Source organism: Bison bison, unplaced genomic scaffold (genome assembly GCF_000754665.1).
Source record: "Bison bison bison isolate TAMUID 2011002044 unplaced genomic scaffold, Bison_UMD1.0 scf7180017864495, whole genome shotgun sequence".
Taxonomy (NCBI): Eukaryota; Metazoa; Chordata; class Mammalia; order Artiodactyla; family Bovidae; genus Bison; species Bison bison.
In genome coordinates, this window is record NW_011495054.1 from 4721683 (window position 1) to 4734177 (window position 12495).

The 12495-nt window shown below is 50.9% G+C and overlaps 1 protein-coding gene across 1 annotated transcript in view; it reads left to right on the forward strand.

Moving 5' to 3' along the window:
* The window catches only part of TPCN1 (two pore segment channel 1), a 60976-nt gene that overhangs the window by 40053 nt on the left and 8428 nt on the right, over positions 1-12495 (forward strand). Inside the window, exons 9-20 of the mRNA XM_010828581.1 lie at positions 121-179; positions 427-526; positions 2811-2927; positions 3207-3331; positions 4134-4182; positions 4664-4727; positions 5953-5997; positions 8940-8996; positions 9402-9455; positions 10545-10617; positions 11915-12022; positions 12327-12393. Of these exons, the coding sequence (XP_010826883.1) occupies positions 121-179; positions 427-526; positions 2811-2927; positions 3207-3331; positions 4134-4182; positions 4664-4727; positions 5953-5997; positions 8940-8996; positions 9402-9455; positions 10545-10617; positions 11915-12022; positions 12327-12393 (918 nt within the window). The remainder of the gene's footprint in view (positions 1-120; positions 180-426; positions 527-2810; positions 2928-3206; positions 3332-4133; positions 4183-4663; positions 4728-5952; positions 5998-8939; positions 8997-9401; positions 9456-10544; positions 10618-11914; positions 12023-12326; positions 12394-12495) is intronic.

The following is a 12495-nucleotide window of genomic DNA, read 5'->3' on the forward strand; positions in this document are numbered from 1 at the left end:
CACACCACGGGAACGGGGTGTGTGCAGGGCTCTGGAGATGACCCCCTGCACACACCCCGTTCCCGTGGTGTGTGCCCTTGGCTGGCACCCATGTGTCCTCTGGCCCTCCTCTCCCCACAGTACTTCAGCACCCTGGAGAACAGCATCATCAGTCTGTTTGTCCTTCTGACCACCGCCAAGTAAGTTTGGGCTCTGCTTTGGCTTCTGCCTGCCCTCTGGTAGTGCCCAGGGTTGTCTCCTTTTCAGCCAAGGGTATTCCACGTCTTGGCTCAGACGGGTGCTCAGGGCCACCATGAGGGATGGGAGTGGCCTGGTGAGCTGAGAGTAGGGGAGGGGCGGGGGAGGAGCAGGCAGAAAGAGGGATGTCCTTAGAGAAAGCAGAGACTGGCAGACATGGGCCTTGCGGGTAATGCTCTGCAAATACAGCTTCCCAGACGTGATGATGCCCTCCTACTCCCGGAACCCCTGGTCCTGCGTCTTCTTCATCGTGTACCTCTCCATTGAGCTGTACTTTATCATGAACCTGGTGAGTGGCCTTGGCTTCTGTTCTGTGGACCAGCCCCAGCCATCGCCGTGCTGGGCATCGTGGGGATAAAGTAGGGGTGGCCATCCACCTCCGAGGGCGGAACACAGGGGAAGGAAGTCCTAGACCCTAGTCAGGTGTGGTGTGACTAGGAATGCCCTGTCAGGACTTGAGTTCAGCCGGTTACCAGCAGTAACTAGCCTCTCTGGGTTAGTGCTGCTGCTGCTGACAATGCTAGAGCTTGTCATTCGTTTGCTCACTTTTTCATTTATTTGACTGCACTGGGTGGGTCTTCATTTCGGCCTGTGGGATCTTTAGTTGTGGCATGCGGGATCTAGTTTCCTGACCAAGGGATTGAACCCGGGCGCCCCGCGTTAGGAGCACAGAGTCTTAACCACTGGACCACCAAGGAAGTCCCAGAGCTAGAGTTGAAACCAAAACTACCCTGGAACCTTTTCCTTCTCAGGGCGAACATATAATAACTGGAAAAGCTGACACTTATGAAGCCTTAGTCAGGTACTATGCCAAGTGCTTTATGGATAGAGGTTAAATAATTTAACACTTAAACCCTAGATGTCTGATTATGATTCTCAGTTTATAGCTGAGGAAACTGAGGATCAGACCGATAGGGTGAGTCAGCCTTGCCTGCACAGCTCGGGTGGCCAGGTGAGCTGGTCTGATTCCAGAGCCCTGCTCTTAACCACCCCATCCCACTGCACGCACATGCCAGGAATGTCCTGTGTATTTCTACCCTGTTTATTATGAACCCCTGGGAAACCCAATACAGAACACGTTCCTTTAAGGACAGTGTGTAGTCCCCAGGCACACTGGGAGCTTTGGAGGTGTTTTTGGAGGCTCGGCTGGCCACCAGGAGTGTCCCTGCCATCAGCAGATCACCTTCTCCCAGACCAGGCCATCAGGCTGGTGCTGAGACCAGAATTATAAGGAAGAGGACTTACCATGTCTTGCATTTATTTTTATACTTCTGATGAGCATCCCCAAACCAGTCACCACAGTCAGGCCCGGTATAGAAATGGAGAACACTTTCTCTGGGGGTAGACTTGTGCTTTTGCTGCTAAGTCACATCAGTCGTGTCTGACTCCTTGCGACCCCATAGACGGCAGCCCACCAGGCTCCCGTCCCTGCCTTAAAATGTGATGTCTTAAGCAGGAAAATATTTTCTTTTTTTAATTTCTCAAGACCCAAAATAAGTATGTTGGATATCTGTTTGTATATCTTAGAGTTCTTTTGTACCGTTGTTAGTTTAGAATCCTAAAAATAGCGTTATGTGTAATTATTTGCTTTAACAGGTATTTTGAACTGTGAAAATACAGGGTATGAGTCAGCCATTGGGGGCCCAAACCTGGCCTACCACCTGTTTTTGTCAATAAAGTTTTATTGGCACATGGCCATGCCCATTCATTTGCATATAGCCTATGAATGCTTTCATGCTACACCCACAGGGTTGAGTGATTTCTACAGAGACCATCTTGCCTGCAGAGCCTCACATATTTGCTCTCTGGCCCTTTACAGAAAAAGTTTGCTGACTCCTTTGATCTAAAGGGAAATGTAGGGGGCCAGTTTGAAGGGATGGAAAGGGAAATGTAGGGGGCCAGTTTGAGGGGATGGAAAGGCAAATATATTTCAAAATATTTTTGAAATATTTTGAAAGAAGCCTCAAAAAGGCTTCTTTCAAATTCTGCTCCCGCCCTCCCATCGCCCTCTGATAACGCAGGCTGTGTTGTCTACATGCTGACTTTGGAACTGGGCACTTCCAGAACCTTGTGCCCTTGAGTGCAGGCCATCTCTTGCCCCTCATTTCTAGGGCCACACAGACTCAGCAGGAGAAGGAACATGGGGACAGGGGAGGAAGGGACAGCGATGTCCCTCCCTGCTCTGAGGTTGGGAGGGCACAGGATGGGCACACAGCCTCCCCGGCTGTCACACAGAGCTAAATGGGGCAAAGGCCCCAGCGTGTTCCCCTCACAGCTTCTCTCCCCTTATAAAACTGCCCAGGCAGGGATGAGCTATACAGGCAGAGAAGAAAAACCGGGGGAAAATGTAATAGTGTTTTCACGAATCTGTAGAGGGGAAATTTACAACGGCAATGAATGACCTTCTCCTAAGACTTGGAGATGAACTTCCTACACCTGGCCAGGGGAGGGGCTCTTCTCAACCTGCCTTCCTAGGGTGGCTGGAGGAGCGCCCTCTGGAGGCTGGGGAACTGTTCCCTAGCTCCCTGAGGCCCAGTCGGCATGGGTACCAGGTCTCTGCTCTTCCCTCTCAGCTCCTGGCCGTGGTATTTGACACCTTCAATGACATCGAGAAACGCAAGTTCAAGTCTTTGCTGCTACACAAGCGAACTGCCATCCAGCATGCCTACCGCCTGCTTGTCAGCCAGCGGGTAGGGGGGTTCCAGGGGCTGAGCCAGGGAGGGGGGTTGGTCCTTGTTCTCCTGCCCTTCCTCCCCCTACCTCCACCCCACCTCCCAATATCTGCTAAGCATAGAAGGGACAGCAGCTTCAGAAACCAGGGGTCCTACCCTTGGGAGAACAGAGAGAGAACAGGGTGCCCTGGGATCCCACATGATGCAGGACATCGGGCATGGCTCCCCCCAGGGGAAGGGGCAGCTGGACTCTGCGTTTACCTGTGTTCCACGTGGCCATCTTCCCTCTCTCCCCAGAGGCCTGCCGGCATCTCCTACAGGCAGTTCGAAGGCCTGATGCGTTTCTACAAGCCCCGGATGAGTGCGGGGGAGCGCTATCTCACCTTCAAGGCCCTGAATCAGAGCAACACGCCACTGCTCAGGTGAGGGATCCCAAGTGGGTGCAGTACAGCCGAAGGAGGCCTTGACAAGAGGCTCTGGGGTGCGTGGCGGGCAGAGAGGCCCTTAGACACTTAGTTTTCTTTGCAGAGCGTTTTATGCACATAGACCCTATTGCTCAGGATTCTTCTTACAAATGACAGAGTCCAACCCACGTCCAATTTAAATTCACAACAAGAAAGGAATGTATTGGCTAGTAGAATGGACTGGCCCAGCTGCTCACCCTCGAGCCATGAGCAAGCTGGGTAGTTGCATGTGAACAGATCCACAGAGCACCGTGAACAACACACACACACACACAGCCCTGGCACAGCCTCAGAACGGGCCCCGAGCTGTCCATGGTCAGTCTTGGTCTTCTGGCTGCTGATGACCAAAACCCTTTTCTTTTCGATTTGAGAAGCAGCAGGCCTGCTGTAGAGATGAGGGTGAGAGAGCTCGGTCTGGGCTGACCTCTCAGCCCCCGTTGTTCTAGTTAGTCCTCTGCCAAAGGATGCTCCATCCTTGTCTGACAGTGGTAGTCATTCGGGGGCTGGCTCTCTGGGGAACGCAAGCCAGTGGTAGTCAGTGTAGACTGAGAGGATGAAGTATCAATAGTCTGGGGGAAGGAGGAGATGAAAAGCCAGCAGGTACCCGTCCCCTGGGCCCCAACGGGCTGGGACTCTCAGATGTCACCCCCTCCACCTCTCGAAGGTGACCGTAGGCAGGTGGGTGTGAGAAACACTGAAGCTCTGTGGGAACGTACCCTGATTTTTTTTTTCTTTTGCCCTTTCTTGTTGCTTATGACAGCCTGAAGGACTTTCATGATATTTATGAAGTTGCCGCCTTAAAGTGGAAGGTGGGTGCTCTCCGGGGAGGGACCAGGCCGACGGTTCCATGGGAGGGGGATGAGGCCGGTCCAGCTCTCGGCTGGGCGCCATGCATTGTAGAGAGAACAGGTGGCCCCCGGCCAAATCTGCCCATCCCCCTGCAATATGCTGTCCCGGTTAAGAGCCCTGAGTCTCAGACCCCATTAGTCGCTGTGTGGCGTCCGGCAGGTTATGGAACCTTTCCGAGGCTTGTCTCGCCTGGGAAGTGGGGCCATGAGAGCCCTACCCTGCTGCGTTAGTTTCAGGATCATGTAAAATAATGCCAGTGCACAGCACACTGCAAAGGCCGGCAGGCCTCGGCTGGCTTGGTTGTTCTGTAGATCCCTGAGTGTTTTCATGGTTTCCCGAGTTAGTCAGAGAGCAGGAAAGGAAAGCGGCACCCTGGTCCCCAGGGCTGGGATCCAGTCCCTGGTCCTAACTCTCTCCCCCATGGCCCTGTTCCTCGGTCAGGCAAAGAGAAATAGAGAACACTGGTTTGATGAGCTTCCCAGGACAGCATTCCTCATCTTCAAAGGTAAGGCTGACCTGAACGTTGCGTCCTGACTGCTGGGGACGAATGGAGGTTTCCAGAGGCCACTGATGAAGATTTAAAGAACATGACCAGAGTGGGTGGGTGGGTGTGTGTGTACAAGCGCACATGCATATGAACTGTCTGTGTGTGTAAAAGAGAGTGTGATGACCCCAGCAGAGAATTAGTATTGGACTAGGGAGGGAAATCAGTAACATAAAAACCAAACAAAAAAGAATTGTGGGTTATTTTTTCGACTATTATTGAATAGTTCAATCAATATTGAACTATTATTCGTTGAAGGAAATGTATACAAAGTTAGATAATTAGAAGAAAAGGAACGTCTCCCACACAGAGATAATCAGTATTAATTTTCTGATGTGTTTTCTTTTGTTACGGGTTATTTTCTATGCCTTTTAAAAACAGTAGAGGGGATTACATTGTACATTCTGTTGTGAAACATGCCTTTTACAATAGAGTTTTTACCTTCCTCTTGTATCAGGATATATAGTTAGTGTATCTGATCAATGCTTGTATCGTATAAAATTAAAATTTTTAACATCTGAGTCCACCGTATCATTTACCTAGTAGTTTTCTCTGAACTTCATGCCAGTTTTGAAGTTCACACAGGATATGCTTAGCTCACAGGGGTTACAGTTCAGCTGTTTTGAACAAGAGTTAAAATGGCCAGACTCCCCTGGCGGTCGAGTGGTTAAGATGCCGTGCTTCCAATGCAGGGGGCTCAGGTTCTGTCCCTGGTTGGGGACGTTCCCCGTGCTGCTCAGTGTGGCCAAAAAAAAAAAAACCAGTTAAAATGGTATATCCTATTTTGGGATTTCTCCCAAGATAGGATAGAACTTTGAGCACAGCTGTTACTATTCCGTGTTCTTCAGCAAGTTTTCCATTCCATTGGGAAGATACGTTATTCAAGTGGGTGAGTAAACAGCGCCAGGTCTAGGTCAGGAGCAAACTTGAAGTTTCAGGAGCAGCCAGCAAAACCCTGTTCTGTTCTGTCACAGCTCCAGGTTGCCCAGGCTCTTCCCAGAGCAGTTGTTGCCAATGGCAGTGTTGTCCAGGGGCATAAGAATGGGGGTTCCTCTGAGAGCAGGCCCTTCCTTTTTCATCCCCTGGACATAAACACCCCATTTGCTTCCATGCATGACATATGTCGTTGGTGATTATGTACTTACACGTGAAAATTTCACTGTTACCATTTCTTCTCTTCAAACAGGAATTAATATCCTTGTGAAGTCCAAGGCCTTCCAGTATTTCATGTGTAAGTGTGAAGCGCCACAGCTCTAGGTCTCTGTCCTCCTGAGTCTTACTGCTCCAGAAGGTGGAGGGGCGAGGGCTAAGTCATGCCATTGGCTTTTCATCATAGAAAATTCCAAGCACGTGTGATGGTGGAGGGGCTGTGATGAGCAGCCATGTACCCCTCCCCCAGCTTCAACAGTGATCATCTCCTGGCCAGTCTTTCTTGTCCATCTAATCCCCTCGTCCAGTTCATCACCCCTTCTCCAGACCTGGGGTTTTGGGAATCAAATTCCAGAACCACAGATTGTGGTTGGTTGACACGTCACTTTGACCTGTTTTAATCTGTAGGTTTCTCCCCCATCCATTTTTTCCCTCTTGCAGTATTTAGTTGAAGAAGCAGGATTGTTTGTCCTTCAGTCTTGTTTTCGCATGTTCCTCTGTTGCTTATGTCCTGTAGTTTGGTAGTTAGAGCTAGAGCTGTGTTGTCCAACATGGCAGCCATTAGCCACACATGGCTATTTGAACTTAAGCCAACTAAAATTACAAATTCAGTTCCCATCACAGTAGCCGAAGTCTGAGCACTCAGTAACCACATCTGGTTAATGATGACCAGTGGGACTGCACAGATGCAGACTGTTCTACTCATCCAGGGGTTTGGTGGGATTCACCCTTTCTGAGGAGGTCTGGTTCCATTTAATGGGAAATGGTGTTTAGAGATCACAGTCAGAGATGCTAACAGTACATGTTGCTTGGAGTTGGTTATTGTTTCCATGGTAGGTTTTTTTGTTTTTTTATAAAGATAAACTAGCTTGTGAATTTTTCTTGATATAATTTTGGACTATAGGATTTTTACCTAACTCCATCATCCTTTCATATCTAAGTTCCCAGGCTTAAAATCTTAGTTCCCAGCAATACTGACACAACCACTCACTGGCTGTATCTCACAGTCCACACTGTGTCTCCACACATAGTCCACTCTGTGGACTCGACCCAGTCCACATGGAGTCTCCAAAGAACAATACCAACACAACCCTAACCATTGAAATTGTTAGAAACACCACTGCAGGGACAAACATTTAGATGACTACGTCTTAAGGTCAGCCGGAATAGTTTTTCTCCACGTGGGTACGTCACCATCTAGATGCATGTTTAGATTTATTTCAAAAAATTTTTGCTTTTTAATGTTTCCAATGTTGTGTTGGTTTCTGCCTTTCAATAACACGAATCAGCCATAATTATACATATATCCCCTCCCACTTGAACTTCCCTCTCCTCCCATACCACCCCTTTAGGTCACCCTAGAGCACCAGCCTGGGCTCTCTGTGTTAACGGCAGCCTCTCACCAGGGTCCACTTTACACGATAATGTGTCTGTGCTCTTGTTTTCTCTCCATGGTCCCACCATCTGCCTCCCCCACTGTGTGCACAAGTCCATTCTCTACATGTGCATCTCCTTTCCTTCCCACAGATAGGTTCATCAGTGCTGTTTATTTCTTTTTTTAAAACAATGTTTAGGGGACTTCCCTGGTGGCCCAGGAGTTAAGACTGTGCTCCCACTGCAGGGGGCGGGGGTTTGATCCGCGGTTGGGGGAACTGGGAGCCCACACGCTGTGTGGCACGGCCAAAATAAAATGAAGTGATGGAGCATTTAAACGTTATTTTAGAGATTGCTTTTTACATTTAATTTTGCTGTATAATTATGTAAATACATATATATATGATTACAAGTCAGATCTACCAGACAAAATATATTCAAGGAAGTCTCATTTAATCCTGTCACCTCCCCCAGTGGGTAACTTGTGTTATACTTTATGCTTCCATTTTTAAAAACTAAAGTAGGTGCATATATGCACATTTTCCTGTCTTAAATAAACTAGCACAGTTTATACACTTTTTTCAGCTTTGCTTTTTTCAGTTAACAATATGTCCTAACGACCACACCATATTAATAATACATAGAGATGTTCTTCATTTTTTAAAATATTTAAGTGTTTAATTGCTGATGATAGTTTTTCTTTTCTATGGATATGATACATTTACTTCATGAATTTTTTTTTAACTTGTTTTATTTTTTTAAATTGTGAAAGTGTGATAACACATTTACAGGAGACTTGGAAAATATAGAACAAAATTACATATGGTTCCATTATATGTTACAATTATATATTACATTATATATTATATATTACAATTAAGTAGATACATTAAGATTTTTAGTTGGAGTTTCAGTATCAAACTCTTCAAAAATTTAGTGATATAGATAGAAAAGTAGAAGGATATAGTGGACCTGAAAAGCCCTATGAACCAGTTCAACATAATTAAGATTTATGGTTGACAGTATACCACTTCATGGATGTACTCATAGTTTATTCACCCAGCCTCCTGTCCATCATTTAGGCTGTTTCCAGTTTCTTTGCAACCACAAATAGCTCTTCAGTAAACAGCTTTCAGCATATGTCATTCTGTTTTTGCCAGTGTCTCATTGGGGTGGATCCCATAAGTGGGATTGCTAGACGAAAGGCCAAGTGCATGTGCAAGTTTGCTAATTAGTTCCTGGAGTCATTGAAAGAGCAGATGTCTCTAGGGAGAAACATGTCAGTACTCAAACCCTTTCTATGTGGTCCATCTTATACATCAGCTTGGAATAAGCTGCAGGTTTTATGGAAACAGTTTTTAAAATTTTTATCAATTAAAATAGTTTCTACTGTACTGGAACATCTTAACTGGTATCCCTACAGTGACAGAGAGCGTGTCTTTAGAAATCTGTAGCTGTTTTCTAAGTGAAACCACCGGTCGATGTAGCTCATGGTAAAAGCACTCAGCAGGAAGGCACCTGTTATCTGGGTGTAGGGAGCCGCCCTGCATTCTCTCAGAGTTGCCTATAAACTAACCAGGGGCTGCAGCTGTGACCTGTGGATTTCCGCACCCACCTGTGCTCGCTCTCTCATGAGCCTGTCTGTTGCAGATTTGGTGGTAGCGGTCAACGGGGTCTGGATCCTCGTGGAGACCTTCATGCTGAAAGGTGAGCCCGGCAAGGGGACTGGCCTGTCCTGTGGGTACACCTGGCCCACCTGTTTTTTTTATTTATTTGCAACTGTGCTGGGTCTTTGTTGCTGGCTGTGGGTTTTCTCTGGTTGTGGAGAGTAGGGGCTTGTCTCTGTTGCGGTGCACAGGCTTCTCACTGCAGTGGCTTCTCTTGCCGTGGAGCACGGGCTTTAGGCACGTGGGCTTCAGTAGTTGCGGCATGTGGGCTCGGTGTTTGCGGCTCCCAGGCTCTTCGAGCATGGGCTTAGTTGCTGCCCTGCATATGGGATCTCTCCCAACCAGGGATTGAACCCATGTCCCCTGCACTGGCAGGCAGATTCTTAACCACTGGACCAGGGAAGCCCCTCGCCCACCTCTTCAACTGCCGCCCCTTTTCTTACAGGTGGGAACTTCGTCTCCAGGCACGTGCCGTGGAGTCACCTCGTCTTTCTGACTAGTAAGTTTCTGACATGGCCTTGGTCTTGTCCTCGCCACTGGCTGGAACCTCCTTCTGGGTTAGGGTCTCCTGGCTCTTCTCTAAAGCAGGGAAGTGTCAGCAGCAGGGAAGCAAAAATTGAGTCTGATTCTCCCCCGTCCCTGTTCTAAACTCTTTGGTGGTTGCCCACTGCCCTTTGGACCAAGTCCCTGTGCTGGGCGTGACTCACAGGGCCACGGGGGCCCCTTCAGCCTTCATTTGAGGCCTCGTCTGTCACCAGCACCACCCCGCCTTGTCCCCCAGAACACATCCTACTCCCCAGGACCCCCTGCCGTCTCTTACCCCTGGGCCTCTGCCTGGGTGTCTCCTCTGCCAGTGCACTCATCCCCTCACCACACCCCTCTGCCTGACACTCCTCTCCCCCCATCATGTCTAAACATTAGACATGACTAGTAATGCCGTGTCCCAAATTGTTTTCATTCTTCTTAAAAAGTGGGACTTCAACTGCCTTGATCAGTACCCTCTGGCGTCCTCTGCGGAGTTCAGAGTAGCATAGGGACTCAGCACACACACTCGGGTCAGAGGGCCCTGGGGGTCCATTCCTGGCTGTGCCTCTTGTGTGACCCGAAGTCCCCTCCCCAGCTCCCCCTTCACCTCCTCCTTTCATCATGTTCCAGGGACTCCCACCTTCCTTCTGCCTCTTAAGCAGGCCAAGACCACATCTAGGCTGGCCCTTGATTGTTTCAAATGTAACACCTCCCCCAGTGTAACATACTCATTCCCTGTCTTCCTCTAAACTCTAAGCACCCAGTGCAATGCCTGGCACGGAAGTCATGCTCAGGAAATATCCGTCAGATGGACAGACAGTGCCTGGCACCCCCCGCCCCCAGACAGCGGGAGCACATGCTGGTCTTGTTAGCAGGTGGCCCTGGGTGGGCAGCATCTGGGCCTGGCCCTGCTCCAGGGCCCACACTTTCACTGTGGGCGCAGGTGGGATGTGGGTGTCTGCAGGACACACGACCAGACCTTAGGAGGGTCCTGAGAAGAGACAGGCCAGGTGTCGGGGAGGCCACAGTAGGGCCCCTGCTCACTGCCTCCTCCTGCTCACAGTCTACGCGGTAGAGCTGTTCCTGAAAGTTGCCGGCCTGGGCCCCATTGAGTACCTGTCCTCAGGATGGAACCTGTGAGTACAGAGCATGTGTCGCTCCTTTTTTTTTTTTTAAATATTTATTTATTTGACTGTGGAGGGTCTTAGTTGTGGCGCCCAGCGTCTTCAGTCTTTGCAGCATGTGGGATCTAGTTCCCTGACCAGGGATTGAACACAGGCCCCCCTGCCTCGGGAGTAAGGAGTTCTAGCCTCTGGACCACCAAGGAAGTCCCCAGAGCATGTTTCTCAACCACGTCAGAAACTCTGATGAAAGCCACTGGCCCTCTCCCTCCTCACCCACCACCAGAAGGTCCGAGGCCAGCTTGGGTCTCTGTCTCCTGGAGGGGTTCTGCCTGTGGCTCTGGGCACTGCTGGGGTCAGGCCCTCATCTTCCTCCCTGGGACCACCCCACCTGTCCCTCCTGGATGAGGCCTCTTGGGGGGTCCTTAGGCCGGCTGGCTCTTTCTGAGTCACCGAACCCCACACCCCTCCCTGACAACTAAGCTCTCTCATCCTCCATGAAAACCAAAGCACTCACAGGGGAGGTGGCACGCAGCCTGATGCATGGTCACCATCGAGCTGGAGGCCCCTCTCCCTGTTCCAGAGGCCCCAAGAGGTCGCTCACTGCCCACGAAAGTTAACTCACCTGCAAAGTCAGGCCACGCTCATGTGGTCTCCGGTCATGAGAGTGAAATAGGTTAATAAGTAGGGAGGAGCTGGGCAGAGCAGCAGGTTGTGGTTGGCAGGTGCAGGGCCTTAATATGTATCTGGGGGGGGGCGGTCCTCTATCCTGCGTGGGGGGGAGCTGGCCTCAGGGGGCCTCCACTGTGGTCCTGCCCCACCCACAGTCCCTTCACCAGGGTCACTGGTGTATCCCGTGTCTGCCGTGAGACCTCCAGGAAAGGCTTTCCAACCCCCGAGGGGCGTACTGTTGACTGAGAGGCCCAGCGACGCCAGCCTCAGAGACACCCGACGGCAGCAGGAAGCTGGCCGGCTGCGGGGCCTGCACCTGCCTTTGCGGTGGTTTGGTGTGTGGGCTCCAATCATCACGTGTGCTCAGAGTCATAACCAGAGCGCCACAACCTCTGAGGGTCCATGGGGACCCTCTGAGCCCCTACTGCACCTCAGCACTGATTTTTTGAGTCTCTTGTCAAGAAAACCCTCTCTTGCTCTCAACTTTCCCCTGGCCACCACCGTAGGAAATGGTACACGTTTGTAGGAACCTGGGGACGTTGTCCCTTACCAGCTGGGGGGTCCCCCTAGAGTGGGGGAGCCTGGGGGGGTGGGCTGAGCGGACCTCCACTTCTCTTCCTCCTTCCTTCCCCATCCCCAGGTTCGACTTCTCCGTCACAGCCTTTGCCTTCCTGGGACTGCTGGCTCTGGCCTTCAACATGGAGCCCTTCTACTTCATAGTGGTCCTGCGTCCCCTCCAGCTGCTGAGGTGACAGCAGGGCTGGGTCTGGTGGGCGGGCAGTGACCAGACGGAGCCCGAAGGCTCACCGGCTGGGTGTCAGAGGTGGCCCGTCCCGTCCTGCCCCCAACGTCCTGGCACTGCCACCGCCCTTCCCAGGGTGCCAGTCACCTAAGCCAAGTGGCCAGCTGGTGACTGGGGGAGAGGAGGCACTCGGGGCAGAGAGGCCCGGGGCCTGCCCTGACCCCACCCCCCGGTGCAGTGTACTGGCCAGGCTGCAGCCACGCCCAGCATCTGCAAGTGACCTGGCCGGCCTCCCTCTTCCCTCACTCAGGTTGTTTAAGCTGAAGAAGCGTTACCGCAACGTGCTGGACACCATGTTTGAGCTGCTGCCCCGGATGGCCAGGTAGCGCCCTGACTCTGAGCCCCTAGGGCCAGGTGCCCTGAGGCTTGTGCCCTCTCGGGGCGGGCAGCTGGGGGGGTTGTCGTGGGGGGGGGGGGGG